At 39.0% G+C, this 23,510-nt stretch overlaps 1 protein-coding gene across 2 annotated transcripts in view; it reads right to left on the bottom strand.

Moving 5' to 3' along the window:
- Positions 1-2,400: 2,400 nt before the first annotated feature.
- PDE11A (phosphodiesterase 11A) overlaps positions 2,401-23,510 on the bottom strand; it is a 115,996-nt gene continuing 94,886 nt past the window's right edge. The window contains exons 17-21 of one of the 2 annotated variants that reach the window (XM_050339886.1): positions 22,428-22,495; positions 19,382-19,452; positions 17,138-17,221; positions 3,369-3,429; positions 2,401-3,140 (exon numbers count right to left, since the gene is read on the bottom strand). In XM_050339886.1, coding sequence (XP_050195843.1) covers positions 3,136-3,140; positions 3,369-3,429; positions 17,138-17,221; positions 19,382-19,452; positions 22,428-22,495 — 289 coding nt within the window. In that variant the 3' untranslated portion in view covers positions 2,401-3,135. Of the gene's footprint in view, positions 3,430-17,137; positions 17,222-19,381; positions 19,453-22,427; positions 22,496-23,510 lie in introns of both variants that reach the window. The other variant, XM_050339885.1, reaches the window with a different exon arrangement.

Below are 23,510 nucleotides of genomic sequence, written 5' to 3'. Positions count from 1 at the left end.
GTAAGTTGTCTCACAGGTGGGAATCCTCAGTAGAATTACTGTTTGGCCTGAACTATCTTTGAAGATGGGGAGGAAGATTCAGATCTTCTCTTGAGCATTTTTTGGTGAAAAAGTGAGGGCTGCTGCCTGGCTCCCTACTTCATGGGACTAAAAACCTTACTGAATTCGGGTGGCAGTCAGCACAAGTCAGTAGGACACCTAGAAAAATGGCATTGCCATTGAACCAGCTTAAAGCACCTTTGGTGGACATTAAAGCCTGTGTGATCCTATGGATAACCCACATGCTCAGAGCATTTTAGCACTGGAATTGTAAATTCTAGAAGCCTCATTTAAGGCCAAATTTTCACTAGCTACTGGAGCAAGTAAGTGGTTCCTTGTCTGTTGCTGATGTGTTGGGCATCTGCAGGGAAAGGCCAAGCAGCACTTTGCTAGCACTGTCCTGGGTAACAGTAGCTTTCTCCATGTGCCCTCTAATTTGTCCTCACCTCTTGTGGACCCATGTTTTATACATACTCACAGAATTAAGCTGATTTCAATGGCTTTTTTAATGTCTCCTTGTTCAGCAGGCAGAGAAGGAAGTGAAAAATGTACAGTGAAATTAAATAATCTACACAGTCATCTCTCCTGTGCATATCTTGGAAGAGTTTGGCAAAACTGACCAAAAAACTGGGAAATACTGAAAACCAGATAAAATTTCTGCCTATCAAACTTCTGAGCAGTAGCTAAAAAGTGTTTTCCACCATCTTAAAATATAATAGGCTTGGAATACATTTCTTTACTGTACTGCATGCTTCCCCAAAGAATCTTAATTTTCTCTCCAACATTTTTTGTTTTAAAAAAATAGTATAAGATTTTTGTTTGTTTAGTTTCAGAGACCAAATGCTATTCTGAGATACACTGCTGGGCCCCCCCCCCAGGTTTCAGCCGGGTTGCTTTGTTTCACCTGAGAACAATTTGATAAGATCGAGCTGTGTGCTCTCATTTTCTTCCTTGTGATGGAGGAGCAGAACCATAACATTAGTCAGCAGTTTCTGAATTTTGACCCACAATGGCAAAGATACCAAAAGACAGGAGAAATAGATGGAGGCAATTACAAACAGTCACTTGATTGATGGTTGACATTGTTAGAGCTTCAGCTGTGTGTCAGCTTGCGGTGGTGCCGAATCCCCATCCCTGCCGGTGGGTGTTGCCATGGGCAACAGTGCACTGAAGCCAATAAAAAGGAGAGGAAATGAAGGGAGACTCAACCTTTGGGAAGGTTGTAGGGTATGCATTATAAATTATGTTATAGTTAGCAATATGCAATACCAAAATTCAGGAAATCTCTGTATACCTGCCAGCAGTACTGTTGGTTCCTAGTATTTGTTTCTCCCATAATGTGTGTATTGTGAGTTTGTATGGCTTGCTGCTTACTATATTGTGTCTGTCTTTATTCAGAGAAGAAAGAAGTGGTAAAAGAATAGCAGAAACATTTCCATTTGGTGCAGGTACTCACTGCTGTGCAGTCTGCATTTCTGGTCCTTCCCTGCTTCTTTCTGCTAGAGAAAGTGATGTGGTTCTGTTGTGCACTAACAGATTGGCTCACAATGCTACTGAATTTCCAGCTATTGTCCTACATGCTGTGGTTAGAAGCACAGAGCCTTTTTGTTTTATTGTGTTTCTTTTAAAGAAGTGATCAGCAGATCTGTTGTTTCTGTTTGATTGTCAGACAGATGTAGTCAGCTTTTCTAAGGTGCTAACGACTCACTTTCCTTAGAAAGGAGGAAAGCTCTTTTAGCATCTGGTCAGCTGGGCCAGGTTCTGATTTCCATGAAGTTAGTGCCAGTTCAAGGTAATTCCACTGAAGTAAATGGAGTTTGGCACAGGTGTAAAACTAAGCTGAATTCAGCTTTAATTTCTGCTGCCAGACAACCCTATAATTAGAATCCCATTTTTCATGGAGTACAAAGGCTTTTCCCCCCAGGAATGGGCACCCGTTAGCACTGCAACACGACTCCTTTTGTGTCCGGTCATGCAGCAGAGAAAGAACCCTCAATCATAGATCAAAGTTTGCTACACTAGTGATCCTTGCACTAATGAAAAGAGACCAACTTTCAGGTAACACCAGGGTCATCACACAGAACTAAATGCTCGGTTTTGTGACCTATCATGTTTGATTAGATTTTTATGGACACCTCTACCACTGATGGCTACATATAAGCCTTGACTAGAGCAGTGCTAGCTGTAGTAATAGCATCTGAAATTGTACTGAAAGACCTGCAAGAGAGTAAGAGGTAGTCAGTCCAGTGTGATGATATTCTCCCTCTTCACCATTTCAAAATATTAATTTCAACTGGAAATGATACCAGGAAGGTTTATCCGTGGTCCACTTTTCAATGTAATATAAACCTGAAACACAAGGCAACAGATTTCCTTTTTTATTTGTACTCTATTTTCATAAAAGCCCATTAATCTTTTCCTTGAGGGACACTGTATTTAAAAAAAAAAATTAATGTGTTAAAAGAGCATTTTTTTAAAAGAAAAAAGAACACTCTAAAATTACCATGCAGTGTTTTACCCTTGTGCAAACTTCCCCTCGCTGAGAAATTTGCTGCTCTGTTAATATGAATTTCTCAGGGAAGAAGGGACAGCTTGGTGCTTTTAAAGATAATAAAGTTTTTTTTAAATGTAGCAAAGGTAGGCAATTCTAAAAGCCCTGATCAATCACTAAGAAGCTCTGTTGTAAAAAAATACTTCTTTAGAATACAAAGCAGGCTTTTCAGAATGTTCAGGCTTAAAAGAGAAGGGAGAGTAGGAAAGGAACATCACAAAAGCAGGCATAATTGATTCATAACATGTACTGAAGAGATGCAAAACAACAATGTAATTACATACTATTCTGTTTTCTGCAGCTCCTTGCATATGAATTGGCCATCTTGCATCCCAGTTCTGCTCTGTATTATTAATTTTATTAAGCTGTGAGTTCTTATATTTCAGTCTGTTGTCAGCTTTACGGATTTTTACAGCAGCAGCTGAAATGTAGTGGAGCTGAATGAATGCTTCTTATGTTAAGTCTTCCGTGTCTCTCCGGATCTCCAGCGCAATCTCACTGCAGGCCTTCCTTTCAGTACCACTAAGCCTCCCAGTAAAAGCAAACTATGCTGCCATCAAAATAATATCCAATCAGTAAGCATGTCTGCAAAATCATTTCTTACAAAATGTTGGGTCTAAGCTTATGAAAACCTTTCAGAAAGCTCTTGCTGTAAAGTGACACTGATATCTGCAGGCTTAATTTATGTCTTTGAGAGACATTGTAAAGGTAGAGGAAAAGGAGGATGAGGATGTCGCCTGAGAAGGAAGTCTTTTTTGGTGCATCTCCTCCCATTTACCTCTATTTACTGCCACGGAGTCCAGCATAGGCTTCAGTTTCACATTCAGCTTCACTAGACACTGAAAGAAGATTAAAAAGAGGATTAATGAAAAAATACTGACACTGTATCAACTCCTTTGATGGACAGTTCATGGAGTAACAGGGTAAAAAAAGAGTTTAATCTGCACCATACCCTCCTTGCCCCTAGGTGTACATACTTGTAAAGGTTATTGTTCCCATTGAGATCTTTTCATCTATCTCACTCATTTCACCTGGGGTTTTTAGTAAGCCATCAAAAATGTAAAAAAATTCACATAAAATGGCAGAGTTGCTGCTCAACTACTTTAGCTTTCTGGTAATCTGTAAAGATAGCCTCAGGCACAGGGATACAGGGATTCCTCAAAAGGACTATCTGATTGCTAGCATTTATAAGCAGGGGTTCCACTGGTTGGATGACAAGTTTGACAAAGCTGAAATAATCTCCCTGGTGCTAGATTATTTTTTCCTACAGATGAGTAAACCTCAACAGTACTGTGCTTTGCCAAGCTGGCAAAAAACCAAACCAAACCAAACCAAAACACAAAACAACAACAAAACCCCCCAAAACTCTGTGCTCAAAATAAAGAAAAATAAATGAGTTTTTCTTTGAGATTGCACTGAAATCACATCTCTTCTATATACCCAGTCTGAAGTTCACGGAGGCCAGTAAGAATATTTTATCTGGTTTCATCTGGCTTTGATACAGTTCCCAAATTATGTAATTCCTGCATACCTTTATTAGAAGTTTATTTTACCTTCCCCTTTAATATCAAATGCTTATGTGAAAAGACCACAAGTGCTTCACTCGGGTTTGTATCTACATTAAAGAGAGACAGAACCTCATTTACAGCAGCACTGCATGTGAAGAAAGGGTTAACCAGTTACCTCCCAAGAAGTCATGTCATGTGTCCTTTCAGGACAGAGAAGTATACTTCTTTTGCAACTTTTCTAACTAGCAAGAAGTGGGGTTTGCTGAGTGCTGGGAAGCATGTTTTTTCTGACAGCATGGAAAGTACGTATTTGTCATTTGAAAGAAAGGGTTGGTGCAAAATTAAAAAATAAAAAAAGACAAAACAGACAGAAAAAGTTCTTTCTGCACTTCTAAAAGTGCAGAAAATTGTATGGAAAAGAAAGGAAAGGGGAAGTAGGTACCTTTGCAGTTGATTTTTTTTGTTTTAAACAGCACGGTTAACAGCAACTGTTTTAAATGGTCCCCAGAGCCCAAACACCACTAAAGGACTGAATTTTTTTATAGCTAGTCTGCAAGTCATGGGAGCTTGACTTGCTTCTGAAGTAATTCTTGGTAGATTTTTAATTGAGCTATTATATGGTAATTAAGGGTTAATGGTCTGATTTTAAGATGTGCTGAAAACTTGCAGTTTCAGTTAACTTCGGTAGGAAATATGAATGCTCAGCACTTCTGCAAAATCACACAATGAATAAGAAGCTGATTTGTGTGAAACTCAATGCAAATCCATTTGAAATTATTTCCTCAGAATACGGCACAAACTGGGCAGATTATTTTGCAAACTTGGGCCTGGGGTAAGAGGCAGAGTTCACTGCACTCTCTGCCCCATATTGTATTGCTCTCTGTGATGGTCATTGATTTTACATTTTTAACATTCCCATCACCATGCTTCAGAACTCTCCATTTTTATGTCTTTATTTCAGACCACTGTGAATTCCTTAAACCTGATTTGGTGGAGTCCAAACCAAAGGAGCAGTAATACATTATAAACAGCTGAAAATACCTGAAAATCTCACTCCTGTTACCATTAGCACTCACATTACCACTGCCAGCTCAATGTCTAGAGGTAGCACATTAGACACTCAACTCTTGACAGCAACTTACCAGATCCTTTCTGTGCAAAGCCAGCATCCATCACCTGTCAGTTAAGCTCGCTGGTATTTCCTAAATCTTCCAAGAGTTTTTGTGAAGTATTTTTCCAATATATATTTTAAATTAAAAACTATATATATATATATGTATACACACACCCCTGGTGGTTAAATCAGTATTTAAAAATCAATGTATTTCAAATCTCTCTGAGCACAAGGATGGTGTTCTGCACTCACACCCTGTCAGCCCCAGGATCTGTAAGCACAAACTGCAGTACAGGCTGTTCCTGTTATAAATGCTACACCAGCTACAGGCAACGCAGAGGAGATGGAGTTCACTGGGACAGCAGACTCTGTCTCCGTGTGGCTCTGCAGCTCTCGGCTATATCTGTGTCCTTTCTGTACCCTTTTTTTTACCATGACTGACCACAAGACCATGATGTTTTCAAGACCAGTGCCAGAGAGCAAACAGAGAGGTCTGGGCATGCTGTGCCTGGCCCTCCAGGCCTCAGCATATGCCATGCTCTCGTGGCAGGAGACAGCCCTGTCACCTACAGTGCCAAGGGGATTGTGAGTGCTTGAGGTGCTTAGATCAATAAGCTTTGCATCAACTACAGCAGAGAACAGAAGCCTGAGTAGGTTTGGAATGTATTCAGGACCCCACAGTTTTACAGTAATCACTGTTGTCTTATAAGCTGTAAACATATTTTAAATCCAAAAGTAAATACACATATATTTCTTAACAATACAGACTTAAGTGCACATTCAAGTCTAATAACCCAGATGCAACAGAAGCCACCAGGTAAATAACGAGAATGGTAAACTACTAACATTAACTTTGATGAAATTGATTAAAAGGAGTATTTAAGAAAGAATAAACCATGTCTTTGATATTAATTTTTACCATAGCACCAGCAATTAATTCAATGGAATACCTACAAAATATATAGTGTAATTTTTAGAAACTTTATTTTGTTACACATTAATTTAGATTAGGGATACCTGACAGTGCAGATTTTCCACCGGGTCTATAAAATGTCTTTATTCAGACATTGATTTGATGTTTGAACCACTGCTTCTGTATTTAGTGTCCTTTCGCTTTGGGACTTTTTCATTCTGATCTAGTCTTTTAATTAAACTGACTACTATAATTCCTATGGAAATTAGCTTTTATTTTATTTTTTTCCAGCTAGCAAAGCATTTCAGTAGGATTTCTCTGATACCAAGTGCACAAATTGGATTTTATTTCTTCTTGAGATGTAATTAAAAACTCATTTGATTACTATATATCTGGCCCTGTTTTAATTATTAAACTCCAGTAATCAATTTGCTTTTATGCAGCTTCTGGGAAATTATCTCAAAAGCAACACATTTTTCTCCCTTCTGGCAGACTTTCAACCATTTACTGAATTACATTCATAGCACCTGTTCCTGATCCGGATTAAACCACCAATTTATCCCCAAAGCTATTTGGCTGTAGCCTCATCAGGGTTTTCTACCTCCCGGCTGCAGTTTTTACTTTCCATTTTATTGCAGGAGAACCCCTTGATGTACTGCTCTTCCACGCCACTATTTTTGATGCATGCCTCTTACAAAGAGCTTTGCTAGTGATCTGTCTAATTTGGTATCCAGGTTCTAAATGCCTAATTTATTATTTGCCTTACTAGGAAGAGGCTTGGTCTTCAACGGTTTGACAAAGGATACCCCCACATCAACTCAGTAGTTCCAGAAACACCCTTTTTCCTTGTCTCCTTGGTGCAGCAGGCAGGCTGTGGGCTGGCAGGCAGCTGGGCTCGGTGGTAAGGGAACCGCAGCTTGGGAGAGTTCCCATCTCCCGAGGTCTAGGACCTCAATGTCCACTTGCAGTCCTTCCACTGCAATGCAGCTGCCTTGCTATGCAGCCATAGGTACAGGATTTTATCCCCTTTACTGTAAAAGCTGTTCGTAGTAGCCGTGATAAAGCGTGGGGGAGGAGCAGTCATGCTGGCACTGCGCGCTCCAGCACTAGGAAAAACCGAGATGGGTTTCCAGTTCCCTTCTGCATCCATATATTACCTCAGGTGTGTGACTAAGCTGTTTGTCAGAAAGTTGCTGTATAGCAGTGACTTTTCCTTACCACCTTCAATTATTTAAGTGTCTTTTGGGACTATGTACTGCTCTGCCCACAGCACCCTTTCACAAGGTATAGCTCTACTTTCATGAAAGCTCCTCCAGCACAAGAAAAGGTTAAAGACACTTCAGCAATACACTGTGCGCATCTGGGAGAGGGGCAGAGCTGCCTTAAGGAAGATCTCAAAGCAGGGAAGAGCATGAAATACTTAGAGGAAGCTATTTATGGGAGAAGATAAGGAGGGGAGAGTGGTGTTGGGTTTTTTCCTTGTGTATAGAGATATATTTCTTAAGTATATTTTTTTAGATAAAGCACAGAGAATGCATAAATAATAGCAGCAGTAGCAACAAACTCCTTCAGGGAAAGGGGCATGGGTAGCAGTGGAGGCATTTGTTGGTACTTCTGGGTACCAACCTCCCGGGTTGAAGTGGGGTGTGGAGGAGAGAAAACTTAATCTGCTACATCCCATTCATCTCTGGGGAAGGACATCAGCTGAAACTGCCAAGATGCAGTGGAGATGTGGCCAGAGGCTAATCTATTGCTAAAGCAAATGCAACATTTTGTTGTATTCTAAGACTGATATCAAATATTTTTAAAGAGGAGCACAGTATGTTCTAACTTACAAACACTGCAGGACCTCCAGTGTATATATACTTTTCTTTTCTTCCCCTCCCCACCAGAGATTCTTATCCAAATATTGACCAATTCTGACCTTGCTTAACTTATGAGCTTTGACAAGATTACAGCTCATGAAAGTATGGTTGCAGGGCTAATATTTACCATATAAATTCATTTTTATGACTGAGCACATATAAAAAAGATATAGGTCTCAGTGTTCACTCTACTTTGGAACCCAGTGGTTTCTAATGAATCACTTTTATTATGTAGGCAGTTTCCGAGTTGGAAAGGAGGACCAGTGACCGAGAAGCCACAGGGATAAATTCAATCTTGGGGTAAGCATATGAAGCATTGTTGGAGTCAAGAGAGTCATGACCAGTTACAGCAAAGCTGAATTGGACTCCTGAGTTTTGCTGAAGTGGCTTTCACATGAGAATACACAGGCCAAAGGTGAGCCATCTATCTGAATGTCCTTGAACTTCAGATTAGTTCAGATAAAAGGGAACCTGTGCTGCAGTCATCCACAGATCTGATCTTCATAATACTAATACTTGATGGAAGTTGTTTTGAAAACCTAAAAGTATTTCTGTATATACGCCCACATACTAAACCCAGAAAGACTGCTAGATTTCTACTTTCTGTAGGTAGAATACAGAAGATAACATGATACAGAGAAGATACAAGGATTAACCTCTGTGAACCCTTGACTCTGTGTGTATATGAATTAATTATTTGCCTTACTGATTCAGGACTGTATTTAATAATTATGTTCCAAAAAAAATACGGTATTTGTGAGGGGGTTGAGTTAATGAAAAAAAAAAAAAATTGCAATCTCCTCATGGTTGAAGTTTGTTTATTCCTTTTAGGTCTTACTGAGGAAGGATCCAGGTCATGAAGTAATGCATGAGTGCATTACTTTTTCATTTCTGCCAGGGAATTTTTTTCTGATGCCTAAAAGTGTAATTAGATTAAATGAACATATTACTAATTTTCCTGATAGAAAACAGGAGGTTTTTTTAGTTTCTGTCTAAAAATTGTTAGTGGAAGGAAACCCACGGTGACTGGAAAGGGATCTAACACATGCACCAGTGTTCAGCTCTTCCACTATGAATTAGTGTTAAACTTCTTTCTGGTGGAGGTACACTAGCAAGAATAATACTGTATTCCTTTGTAAGTAAGCATGCACACTAGAGAGAGATGATTACAAGTAAGATTCACCACTGGTAAAAATGTGCCAGGTACTTCAGGGAGGAAAGTATGTACAGAGCTCCTGGTAGCCATATGTGCTCTGACCAGTATCAAGCACGTTACGCTGCCAAAGGGAGAGTAATTCTGAAGGACCAGGTACGTACTGAAGTAGCTCAACTGATGTGTTGCTATAGTTGCAAAGGATTAATCTGTTCATGATAATGTCATGAAACCAAGGGTTTGCTCAGAAGAGAAGAGTTATTATCTCATAAACAACTTCTTATTTAGCTCTGTTGTTTATGGGTTTGATTCCATGTCAAGCATGCAAGAGACAGAATGTTTCAAACTCTTTTCCTCTCAAGATTTTAGCCAAACAACCAATCAGTGTCTTCTGCCTTGCTACTAAATGGATTTTGAAAAATTCGTCAAACCATATCAGTCTCATATGCTGATTTAGTTCTTTGAATTTACCCTCAGCTGGGAATTCTGCAGGCAACTGTGATTCTGTTGCGTTAAACATTTACTTGAAACATTTCATCCATCATCATTTCTAGTCCTTTTCTGATGCAATGTAGTTTGTGTTTTGTCTTTCTTGAAAACTGAATGGCTGTTAAATTATCCATTCATCTTCTTTCAGATTTGCTGTACAATTTGAGTTCCCTCTATTGGCTGTCTCTTCTACCTTATCTGCCAACTTTTCAATCTACTTCCTCAGATCTTTATACACGTTTCTATACATGACTGCATGTCCTTCGCTACACATTGGGCAGATAATTCTAAGTACAACAGCAACAGATATTGTAGTATTATGAATTATTCCATTTTTCTCACAGATCAGGGTGAAAGCCTACAGTGAAGCTTAGCTTAGCTTCACTGAAGTCAATGGCAAATGTTGTTTTTTCTATCTGCTCCCAAATATCTTTGTCGATGAACTGCCCTTTCACTTGAGACCGCTTTGGTGGAAGATGACTATCTGAGAAGTAAGTTGAAGTACTCTTGTCTGAAGGTAAAAAGTACTCCTTTCTGCTGTCTCTTCTAAGCATTTTGGAGAAACTTGTAAATTCCTAAAATTATTGATAGAAATACAATGTTTCATCAATAATCTCACTGAATTACCAAAATCCTAGCAAAAGGGATATTCTTCTGATTTTCAAAAGCAAAACAAAACACTCCTTGCTCTCAGGAAGGAAAAAGAAAGGATCAGGATCTTTGTGCCTATTGTAAAAAGGTATTCATAGACAGAAAAATCCTTGCTTTTAAACCAAAACTATGCCTTTTCATATTTCATTGTGAAATAATGATGGACTTAAGACAAAAATTGCAAATAAAAGCATTCTTTCTTTTTTTCCTGTTTTTTCTTCCTTGTATAGTTCTTCTGAACCTTTTCTATTAGTAAAAAAGTAGCAGAAAAAAAAAAGGCTCTCAGATTAAGGGCAAGAGGTAAAAAAACCAGTTTACTAATGCTTATTCCATTACCGGAATTTATACAGTACTAGTATCTGAGTTTTGTGAAAGCTCAAGAGAATTCATTCTGGGTGGCCTTGTTTAGATTCATCATTAGTAGACAAGCAACAAGGCAACTAAAGTGCTGAACCTAGTTAAGTTCCCATTTCAAGGCTAGAGAGAGATCCTTCTACAGTGCCAAAATCTCCTTTCTCTGGGCCAAACACTTATTCCTAACCTAATCCTTAGCTACCAACTTCCCCCCAGAACTGGCATTTGGCCTGATTAAGTTTCCTCTGAAGCAAATTTCTTATAAACACAGCAGAATATGTTGCACCTGCTCTTCCTTGGATAATATTACCCCCTGGATTTCAACAGAAAGTGAGACTAATTTGATCTGCCAACATCTGTGCAGCCTCAGTCCATGGCATATCACATACTACATCCCAAGCCTATCTGCCAGGCAGTTTCAGGAATGCATTATCCCTCACTCTCTGTGTCCAAATCAAATGTCAGAAATAAACCCTGCCAAAAGTGTGCATCTTTATGGTATTCTTTAGGATCTATTGAAAGTTATCCTCCTCTTCTGTCAACATGCTACAAAGGAAAAGCTGGTTTCAGTGAGAATCACACAGAGATGATCAAATTGCTTCCTATGGACACATTTTTCCAAATCGCTTAGTCCCGACTTTTGTTTTGTGGGAGTTTTGTTTGTTTGTTTGTTTGGTTGGTTGGTTGGTTTGGTTGTTGGGTTGGTTTGTTAAAACACTTCTTAACAACTTGGAAACATGTTTCATGGAATGTGTATATACTGCTCATGGTGAACAGCTAGTGAACTCCCTGCCCCCTGACTCGTTGCTAACCTAAAACAGAACACTAGTGCCCTGACTTTCGTATCAACATTCCTAGGTATAGCATGGTGGAAAGCTATTCCCAAAATGTTCATACAGATGGAGTCTTTGTGATTTAATAATTAAAAAAGATTTTCAGTTCTGACTGTACAGACAGGACAGAAACATCTGAAGGAAAAAGTCATTGTTTTGACTGCATCCAGTGACTCTTGCCTGGGTAAGGACAAAGCCATGCCACACAGTCCATTCTGGACGAGCAGGACTTTTAGAGGAATGGCCAAAAACCCTGAATTTCTTATGCAGTATTTCCTCACACAAAATTGCAACTGAAGGACAGAGGGAAAGAGATAGAAGTGATAATTGAGGAAGGGCTGCATCAGGACATAACAGTGTGAGCATGACTGTTAAAGCACACTTTTCTCATATTCTCTGCAAAGGAATATTAAAAGGTTAATCTCCTGCCTCACAATTTTAAGTAGAGTATACACCTTTGGAAAAAAAAACCCACTGTGTGTATATGCACTTCCAATTCAAGTACCAAAGTCAGCTCCTGAACCAGAGAAGTTAAAGCACAAAGGTAGTTATGACTGTTGAAGATTTCTGTGGCTCCACCATTTACGATACCCTGTGCATTTAATCTAAGTCTACAAGCAGAATGGATGCTTTTCAAGCTACATCATCTGCAGACAGATTTAATTACAAGGCCAGAAATTATCTTCTGTGGGAAGACAGGCATATCAGAGCTCTTGGAGTTGCAGACAGAGAGATAACATTTCTTTCTAAGTATGCCAAACAGTGTGATAGAGAAGGACTCTGTCCACCCCCATTTCATTCAAAACATTTAAAGTACTTGCTAGGCTAAACACAAATGTTTCTACTCTTCCCAGGTTCCCCCTATAATCTTGGATGGAGCAATGCAAATCCAATTTTGTAGATACTATTATATGTTTAAAGCTCTCAATACCCAGGAAAATCCTGAATAGCTCTAAAACCAGCACTAAAATGGAGCAGTTCAAGGGAGCACCAAGGTAGAGGTGAGCAGGGCAATCTCAGGCACGCATAAGTTGTGAAAGCCATGAGCTTCTTTATCTTCCACAAAGACATCTCCCTTAAATTTAAATAGCTGCTGTCATTGTCACTGACTACCTGACTATGTATTTATCTGCCCAGAAGCAGAGTGCATGGCCTTTGGCCCTGCTATTCATGGGGTTACTGTCTCTGCCTAACAATGCCCTGAACAGAGCTGGGCTGCTGTTCGCATCTTTTGTTTGGTGTGAATCGCTGAAGCTTTGATGTTGTTTGTGAGAAATATAATGATTAAAAAGAATAAGATCTTCACTCTCCCACTGTCTGCTCCCCACAGAGAAATCTAATCTGAGTTGGGAAAAATCTGTGACTGATCCCGTTTTAGGAAGACACAAAACGACGGAGTCCAGGAGAGAAATCTGTTAGTGTTGAAAGTCTTAGCATCTCCTTACTGGAGGGTCAGAGAGGTAATTTGTCTTAATGATCAAAATTCTGTTTCCTGTTACACAAACATCTATGTTCAAATAGGTATAGAATACTTTCTTTGTGTGGTGAACACAGCTGTCAGTGTAGCCATAGTGCTTTATTTTCAGTGGGATGCCTTAGATTTCTGCTTTAGTTGCACATGCTTCCCCTTTATAGGTTATTCTTACAAAACAATGGGGCAATTACTTCATACTACAGCTACATTAGTGGATTTGGAATGCTCTATAGTTCAAAAAAAGCATTTTTCTTTATAAATTATTATTCTAATAAGCCTTGTTTCTCATTTGTACTGATAAACGCTTTTCTTATTGTCATTTTTGAATGAAGAGCAAATGTGATGCAGTAAAGCATAACTAAAGCCTCTAAAATCTGAACTTCAATGTACATGGATCACTGTTCTGCTACTCAAGGCAAAAACTCCCACTGTCACATAAAAATACTCTGATCAGTGATCACCACAGTAACAAAAAAGGAAATTCAATAAAATTAAAATGTCCCAAGTGTAATAAAATGCATTGAAAAAAAATTGGGATGCTTTTATCTTCACAGACCTTTGATCCACAGTGTGAAGGAAAAGGATTTGATTACTAAGATATTTTGAAATTGGAAGTGGCTTGATTCCTACATTGAGCAGCAGATAGGTGAGACAGAAAGGGAGCAGAGCTGGCTTACCTTGTGCCAGGAGCAGAGTCAGGCTTACAGAGCAAACACAAAAAGGTTTTGGATTTAGGCACTTGGATATGGGAAATCTCTCTGGGCATAATTCCAGATATTTTTTTTTTAATATATATATATCCCCAGCCATCATTATATACCTATATTCACCTTCAGGCTTCACATGAGCTTACGACATCACACAGTTTTGCGTATCACTGACATTTTTGCTTCTATGTGGGATGGGCATTCCAAGGGGCAGTCAAACAGGACTGCTAATGGAAATTCCATAGCTCTTGTTGATTTGCTCATCACTTGTAAACCTTCTCACAAACAGGGGCCAAACTCAGGAAACAGGCAGGTAAACAGAGGGATGTGATACACATTCCCCAACAAAGGAGACTTCATTATCCTTTACCTGGGAGAAGTATTGCACCTGCAAGCAGATTTGTCTTAAGCCACCTTAGGGATATGCAGAAAGCAGAGCAGATGCATAAGGAGTAGGTAGAACCAAATCTTCCCAAAGAACACTTCAGAAGAAAAAAAGATAAGGCTAGGAAAGCCATAAGTTCTAAAATGTGCTGAAAAGTTTATATGCGTATCACTGACATTTTTGCTTCTAAGTAGGAAACATTCCTCATGGGCACTCTGGAACATAGCCTAGCTCATAAGCTTGGACAGAGAAGATATGGTTTATTCTAGTACTGTCACAGGCACTGGGGTGGTATCAGAGCACTCCTGGAAGTTTTGGCTGTGAAGTTCCTTCAGTATTGCACACTTCAGACATCCACAGCTGCCAAGAATAGCCTACTCTTGGAAACTACTTGGAGCAAAGACAATTTCAGGGGGCTCTGCTGATCTCACATGTGACTAATGGGAGTTGCTAGCATTCAGTGGTTGCTGGGATCATCTCTGCTGTGTGGGTGTCAAATAACACAGAGCACAGCATTAGGTCCTGCTGTAGCAACTGCATTGGTAGGGACAGATGCATTCCCCACAGCATTTCCTTCGGGAATCTGCCCACACAGATTCAGAACTTCTACTTGCTAGCAGGGGAAAAAAATAGATGCAAAGGCCTTGATTTTGTTCTCTATGGTTTAATGTTGTAATCTTGGTATGAAAACAAGTGTTTGGGTTTTTTCAAACATATGGTTTTTATAAGTACTGTGGTAGTGAGCTATATAAGTACCACTAAGCTTTTACTAATTTGTCAGCTGTCACTCCACCTCTTTATATAGCATTTGTAATGATGTAACCTGTTCTCTCCCCACATGCAGTTCCTACAATGTATTACAATGGCAAGAGTTTTAAAGCATGTCAAAAAAAAACCAAACCAGAATCTAGGACTTGGCCATTGTTGTGTTTGGCCAGCCCTAAAGAGAGGGCTGACAATGCCTGAATACTCTGCCGATGTGATATGTGTATTGAAGTTTGATTAAGTTGGATATGAAAATTAAAACTTGGCTTCACATTGAAGAGAGAATCTCCTGCAGTGTGATAGTATGGCATCCAGTTTTCTGTTTACCCCTAAGGCTGGTGCTGCTATGACTTCCAGGTTTGATGATGTCTCTTTTTTAAGTTGCTGAGCAGCAGGCTAATGGCTGCACAGCATGATGCAAAGACAGTAGAAAGCAGGGAAATCAGATGTGAATATATTCCCCAGAGATCTCCTGCTAAGATGGAGCTAACTAACCAGAGCTTTAGCGCTCAGATGTAGTCTTCTCATGCAGAGGATGGGCTGATTATCAAACTCTTCCTGCTATACTGTACGTTTTTGGATTACAGATGTTATTACACATAATGAATTCTGTTATAATATGCATTCTAGTGTAATGTGAACTATTACATTAAAAGGAACATTATTTTTAAGGAGATTCTGTCCAAGGCCAGTGTCATTGTCTCTTCCCCATATTGTTCAAAATGATCTTGGTAATCTAAAAAATACAGGTTTATATTCTTCTTCTGTCCTGGTTTTGCCTTAGTTGTTCAAAAGCCATAGCTGTAGTTTATTTCATCAGGACAAAGACTAACCTATGGACAGGAATGGACAGGATCTGCTGGCAAAGCAGCAGCCCACCTTGCTGTTTACACAAGTGTCTGTTGTCCATGTCACACAACAGGAGTTGCTGTTGCTGCTGGGTAGTCACTTCATTATTGCCACAGAGGCAGCCTCAGATGCCACAAGGTATGGAGGGCAGAAGGCACAGCATCCTTCATACCTTTTATGATACTGGTGATATATCTGGCCTATAAGATGAAAAGGAACTGCCAATCCATTTTTATTTGTGTGTAGGGAAGCTACATTCAGAGACAAGTTAATAATTTTAATGTTAACATGAGAGCTGTATCTGCTTCCCAGCTCCCATGTATCATCACTGACCCATTCATTGCTTCGAGGTGTTAGGCAGTCTAGGGTGCAGTAGTAACAGGGAGAAGAACTTGTTACAGTTCCCCAAAGACACCTCATGAGAATATCCTCATGTTGTCTCAGATACCAGTGCCGAACTGTCAGTCTTTGGTGGCATAAGGTGGTCTGTGTGGTTTCAGTGAGTAGGAGGAAGACTGGCTGACACAGTAATTGATGATTAAGTTTCTACAGTGTTACTATGCATTTGTCATCCTGCTCCTGTTGCTTTCTATACAGATAAGAGAGGAAAAGTTACAATGGTGAAGCCATTGTAAAGCCATTTACTTGCTACACAAGTAAAATCCAGAAGCTGGTTTAGTCCAAAAAAAAACCAGAAGCATTGTTCTGGTAGGAAAAAATTCTTCACTGAAAGGGTGGTAAAGCATTGGACAAGGCTGCCCAGGTAAGTCAAAGAATCACTGTCCCTGGAAGAGTTAAAAAACCTTGTAGATCTGTTGCTTAGGGACATGGTTTAGTGGTGGACCTGGCAGTGTTAGTTTAATGGTTGGACTCAATGATCTTAGAGGTCTTTTCCAACCCTAATGACTCTGTAGTCATCTATAGCCTTAATAGAGGAGTGCTTGAGAGTTTGCACACTGTATGCCAAACACCCAGGCAGTCTGGTTTAAAAGAGTAAACTCTGAGAGTTAAACAGCACACAGGTTAAACCACAAATCATTTGTCAGTGACCTTAAAGGCTTGGCCTAGAGTGTCTCTTAGCAGTTTAAAAATGTGCCATAAGGAAGTGCAAAGGCTCAGCCTTGAGCTTCCCTTTGGGCCACACAGATTGGGACAGGTTTGACAGCAGCACCTACTGAGATTGTCCCTCTGGCACATCTGTCCACAGTACTCCATACCTTACCATGATAAGAAGCAGTTTGTCTCAAACATAATAAAATAGACAGTTACCCTATCAGCTTTTATAACTCAGAGAGGAATTTTATTTGCAGACTTTACCACCTTCAGGGAATCTGAAGATTTCTGCATAGAATTCAGACTTTTGGTAAAGTCAAAGAAACAGAAGGGTTCAAATAGCCTTCAAGGCTTCTCTGAAAGCTAACTCTTTTTCCCTAGGGAGGCAAGCACAATATTCTCTGAACTCTAGAGGAGCAGTAAGTAAAAATTACCTCATACAGTGGCATGCAGATGCTATCAATCCACTCGAGCTGCAATCTGGGTAGTTCATGTTTCCTGTTCCGATCAAAAATGGCCTGAATTGAGAAGGGAACAAAACTGTCATGCTTTATTACATTGCAGTATTTTACAGACACATCATCCAGCGCTTTTCAGCTATGATCAAATTCTCACAACCAGAACACTTTGTAAACCATAATCAATCTTTGCAGCAGTCTTCCTGCTGCTTTGCATGGCATGAAAAATAAACTGTTTATTTTCAATTCTGTTTTGAAATTTTTAGGCTGAATGTGTTTGTATTTTATAATTCTGTTACGTAAAATAAATGCTCCACAGTTGGAGCTGAGATGGTAAGTAAACTCCTGTGGGAATGTAAAGTAGATACCTTTGAGCAGAAATTTCCCTTCTCTCACACAGAGTTTTCCAGTTCAGCAAAATGAACAAGTGATGGATCTGGGCTGGCTCTCTCCCTCTCAGTTACAGAGCCTTTCCACAGTACCAGCTGTGACTGTGAATCCAAAGGGTAGGAAATCAACAAATTCATTTTGGGAGCAGTTATCAATTTGTTCCTCTGGAATCAGCCTAATTTACTGCTCCCTGCACTCCCTCAATGATGTCACGGAATAGGTCAGCAGTTGATCTTGTTTAAAAATTCCTCATTAATGTGGTAAAACTCTACATGCTTTTGACCCTTACCCATAACTGTTAGAACTGATGGTCTTACCTCCCAACCTAAAACACTTAATACATCAGTTTACTGATTTTTTTTTTTTTTAAGTGGCGAAGGGTCAAAGAAGAAGATAATCTTTCTTCAAGCAGTAAGGCTTCAGAGCACCTTACATGTGGTCCACAAATGACTGTATTCATCAGTACAGACTGTAAAGCCTAAAGGAAGAGTGAGAGATCTCCCTGTTATGGATAAAATACTAAAGCTATTTATAGCAATACATTTCTTTCCCACCTGTCTAGGCTGTTGGATGCAGATTTTCAGAAGATGTGCCTCCAGAAGAAAGCTCTGGCCTTTTTGCCTTTCTCTGTGATTCTACCAAGGTATGCCCAAAATGTCCATGCAACAACACACTTAAAATAATTCTTACTGTTACTGGACTCGGGACATTTGCGCTGGAATTCATTGCTACTTGACGACAGTAACATTAAGACGTGTGTTGAAATAAAACTACTTCCTATTGTGTTTCCTTAGTATGAGAAACACACTTTGCAAATTTTACATAAAGGGCAGAAAAGACACATCCATACTGTATGGAATGGTGCTTACAGTTATTCAGGTCTAGACTGGGTCTCAGAATTGTGAACATCATGATTACTGTTCTCCTGGCCTATAGTTCCCACTTCTTCTGAGAAGATGTGTGCACAGAACTACTACAGGGAAGAAATCCATTTGTGTCCCAGTCTCTGACAGTGTACAAAGTGAAAAACCATTTATTGTAGCTGAGCATTATTTATTACCAACTTTTACGCTTTATTGATCTTCATTACACCACCACAGGCTTATGTGTGAACATTAATGTAGTGAGAACGAGTCTGAGACACTGGACTGGCCTTTTCATACTTGGAAGCGTAAAATTTTGGAATCATATCTGTAAATAGCTCATAGCTTACATTCTTTAGAATACTTTCTGTTACCTGTTGCCTCCAGGTAATGACTTTTCAACATTTTTAGTTATTTAACTTGGATAAGGCTTTCTCTTCTAGTCGTTCAGTGAAAAACTTTATGAAACTTTCCTAACTCTCATTTGACACTTTATACCCATCTACCTATAATCTATTCAATACTGATTTATTCTTTTATTCACAGTTTTACATTTAGTTGTATACCCACAGAAATGCATTTCAGCATTTGATACATCAAATAACACAGATAAATAGCTGCAACATAAAGTAAATCTTACAATTTTGACTTCCATTGGCAACTGGTGATTTTTGATTTGAATTCTATGTATTAAAACCAATACCTACTGCTTAGAAAAGTCAGTGACAAGATAATTTTGGGAATAGGCATGGAAAATGGGTAAAAGGGCTCAGTGCACAAGTGATGACTGTGTTGACGGAGAGATTTTATATATGGTTACAAATGCATATCCTTCTTGGACAGAGCTTCTATATACTCCAAGATTTTTCTTTATGTACAAAATACAGTTCATTTTTCTGAATGAGCCCAATAATATTTTCTTACTCTATTCCAGTTAGTAACTATTTCACAAGTGATAAAAACTTACTGAAGGGGTGAGTTTGAGTTCAGATCTTTCTCTGTCTCCTTGTTCAAAGAACTCACTGGTTACCAGCTCAGCTGCCTAAAACATAAATCGTGATAAAGATTAGAGTTCTTGTTAAATAATTTTTAGGATAATGAGTTTCTGCTTAGACTGTGACTTCAGTCCATGCTTAACTGTAAAGCCCCATTATATGACTGATGTCAGACACATGTTCACATAGTTTTCAGGACTGGGAGTGCAGGGAGTATAAACAGCCACATTCACTGACAGGCACAGTTGTTTACCCCTTTTGATAGGGAATTGACTGGGGGAATTACAGTGCAACGTCGAGGTAGCACTCAACACAGTTACGTGCAATTTACTCAAGTACTGAGAACAGAATGGAAAATTACAGCCTCTTGGTGGCATCCACAATTATGTCTGTAAAGATGCTTTTTAAAACATTCAAGAACTCTCTGGGTATTTACAGGCTGTTGCCCTCTACAAACAGCTTCACTTATCAAAGAAACTTAATTAACCAATACACTCTGTTATCTTAAACTAACGTGAATTCATAAAGGGTTTTCCCCCACTAGGTTTTATGTTTTTTCCCTGTGACTGATATCACTATAGGATCTGGATATCTAAGTATAAACTCAGACTGTGATGATCATATTGATTTAAAATCAAGAACTGGCAGGTTGGAAGTTGGAATGTGTCTTTTTGATTTTTGTGAATGAAGATGTTCTATTCACAGCAGAGATTTGTGCATCTTAGAAGAAGACACGATTTAAAAACAAATTTGGTTATGGAAACAAGAGGAATTTTAGGAAGTCAAACAGTGAGCAATTCTGATATAGTACTGTACTCTTGTCATGTGTGGGGCTTTGAAGGTAAGCACGTGCAATATTTGAGGTGCAAAAAAACTGGAAACCAATCTACTGAAGATGGCATTCAGATCCTAAAGCTCCTGTCATGCCTGTGTATTGTTTTCAAGCCAGGAAATTACTTCATAATGCCAAGCCATGAGAGGGTAAACTAGGCACTGAACCTGCACTTCATAAAATCTCAAAATTTCTTGCTCTAGCATCTGCAGGTAGGTAACATTCACAAACCCTAAGATTGTTATAGTTGAAATAAGAGTACCAAAATAAATTGGAAGTAGGTGAAGCGATGTTATAAAGTACTCTTAAATCTTGAAACAGGCTAGCATAGTTTGGAACTTTATAATGTATGTAATCCCACTGCATTAATAAAATTCTGGATCAATATTCCAGATAGAGGAATAATTTAACAACTTAGCAGCAATTAAGGGTTTGACAAGTGTATTGTACAAAAATAATCAAGACATAGTATCATGCCTGTCTCTCAGTCCTATTCTGATCCTGGTCTCCTTATGACCCTTTCCCTCTTCTTTTATCTGTTTTGATCTTTTCTTCCTGAATTTTTCCTTCCTACATGTGGCTTTTATTCCTTTTGATTCATGTATTTTAATCTCTTTCTCCCTCACTTTTCAGGGTTTTTTCCCTTTTGGCACAGCTGAGCCCCAACTATTTCCTGTCTTGCCTCTGTGGACTTATTAACATCTCTGCTCAACCAGGTAATGTTTCAATCAATCCCAGACTGGATTTTTCAATACAAAGTAAACCTGTACACTAGGCTGCAAGGGAATTTTCATCCACAGACCTCAAAAGTGATAAGCATAAAAAAAACCCAGTTTTCCAGAGACTTCAGCACTAATTCAGCACCATAGCAGAAAGACTGACAACATGGAAAGCAGCCCCTACCTGACATTCTGGCTGTCAAAGAAAATGCAGAAGGGTTAAGGAGGAAAAATGAGGAGGGATTGCATGCACTGCAGCTGTGGCCAGGAGGCACTGAAAAATCTTGTGACTTGTTTTCCCACTGCAGGATATAAGCAGCTTTCCTGATTTCCATGTGAGGTGACCATTATTCTGGCCAAGTAGAGCAACAGCCTTAGAAGAACTGTTGTCACAGTCTGCTTATAAAAGCAAAAAAGACTCACCTGACAAAACTGCAAGTTGAGCTGAAGCCCTACCCCCGTAAATGTTTTTGTTGGTTTTGTTTTTTTTTAACTCAGTTGATGTATATGTAACTTTTGTAGATCCCTTTCAGCTTCTGTTACTTCCTTATCCTTCTCCAAGAAATCTGGCTGCTCCTGCATCACTAGTTACCTAGTCTAGCTTACTCTTTGTCAGTCCATCTTTATAACTATTACTTTGCTATTACACCAAACTGTCTCCAGGTGTGTACCCCCACCCAGCTGAAGTGGTATATTTTCTGTTTGCTTCTTGATGCTGTATATCCTTCCAGAACCCGACACAGTCTGCCTTCTACTAACTTGTTCTGAACCTCAGTAAAGGACAGACAATGATTAGCATGGACACTGGAAATGTTAAGGATGGATGATGGGTAAGGAAGGATGCCTAGAAGAGCAGAAAATATTGGAGCAAAGGACAAGACTCCTGGGACATGTTGCTTTCTCCTATTGTACTTGTTTGCCAATGCTGAAGCCGTGTTTTATGTATGTTTCTAAAGAGCCTACTCAATAGCAGAACCCTGAATTTTTGTTTGCTTGTTTCTAAGTAGAGGACAATAAAAAAAGCTCTATACTAACATTTTTTTCAAGATTGTTAAGAAAATGAACACATTTATCATATGTACTGAAGTTTTATGTTAATTGAAGTTTGCAGCTCATCTGCTGGTATTTTTGATTTAGGGAAGATTCTGTCACTGTTAAGGAAAACTTTGGAATAAAAAAGTAAGCACAACTACACGTGGGTAACAACTTCTTTGTTTAATCCATCTGGTTTTGGATATGGATTTAAAAGGTTAATAAGAGGAGATGCTTTAAAGCCAGATGTACACACCAGCATGTGTATAGCCAAAGATTATGCAATAAACCATTTTTTGCAGAAACCCCCTGCTATTTTTTTATAACATTAATACCGCTGTAAATTGATTCCAGTTTGGGTCCCTTGTAAGCCAGGGCCCTGGGAATATTGTCCTGCCAGTCCCGCCTCCTCCCAGCCCTGCTATTAATCATGACTTGCCTGTCTTGAAATCTCCCACGGTTTGGTCACAGCTCCAAGGTCACAGGCTGTCATTAGCATTGATCTGAAAAACAGAAATGAACAATACAAGCTGAATCAACCTTTGTTGGATTTCTAAACAACTGTGCTCTGGATGCATAAATAAATAATACGTATACAAAATGTCAGCTCGGACACCTTCTTTTCCTCCAGAAAAGAATGACATGTTTGAAATCTCAGCCATCAGCATGGCTTTTACATCACCATTGTGCCTCGGAAGTCTACTGTGTTGCAGGTCATAAGATGATGAATTTTGGTATTGTGCACTACACACTAGAAAAGAAATGATATTGCAAGGGAATAACTGCTAATTTTGCAATATTTCTAACACTACTTACATTAACACCTATAATACATTAGAAAGCATGTGCTTCACATGATATAAGTAAGGGTATTATTACATAATAACACCTGAAACTGGATTAATTTATATGCCTATTTGTAAGTGACTGCTGTAGCAAGAGAGCCTATAATCACAAGAGGCATCCCAGACACTGTTTAAGCAGTTTCTACTGCTCATCTACAATAAAAATTTAAGATTTACTATGAGCTATATGATTCCACTGTAGTTTAATACCTAGCTACAACCATGTTTTATATGCATTAGGAGAAAGAAACCATTCAGCTGTAGAAAGTGTTTATGTACAGTACATGATGCAGATAAAAGTCTAAGAAAGTTTAAATGAAGAACAAGGGCACTTGCATCAAATATATTGTCTGAATCTAAAATTAGGAGTGAGTGAAATGGTATGGAAAATAGAAAATGGTCAATATTTTGGTCAAAAGACTGAAAGAAAACAGAATTTTAATGAAATTTCAGATAAAATGAGACATAATTAGGCATGCATACACAAATACACACATTTTATTGTCTAAAAAGCGTGATGTACTTAAACCACCCACAAAGTCTGAGGTTTTCAACAGGATGCACGTTCAGGGCATTCTTGAGGGCTAGAAGAGTACTGTGTGTATGTAAATTCCCAGGTACAGACTGGAAGAGCAGAGAAAAGCATGGCCAGTGAAAGAAAACAGCTGAGAGG

This window comes from Myiozetetes cayanensis, unplaced genomic scaffold (genome assembly GCF_022539395.1).
Source record: "Myiozetetes cayanensis isolate MyiCay16 unplaced genomic scaffold, myiCay2020 scf9, whole genome shotgun sequence".
Lineage (NCBI taxonomy): Eukaryota > Metazoa > Chordata > Aves > Passeriformes > Tyrannidae > Myiozetetes > Myiozetetes cayanensis.
This window is presented reverse-complemented; position numbering and strand designations above follow the sequence as displayed.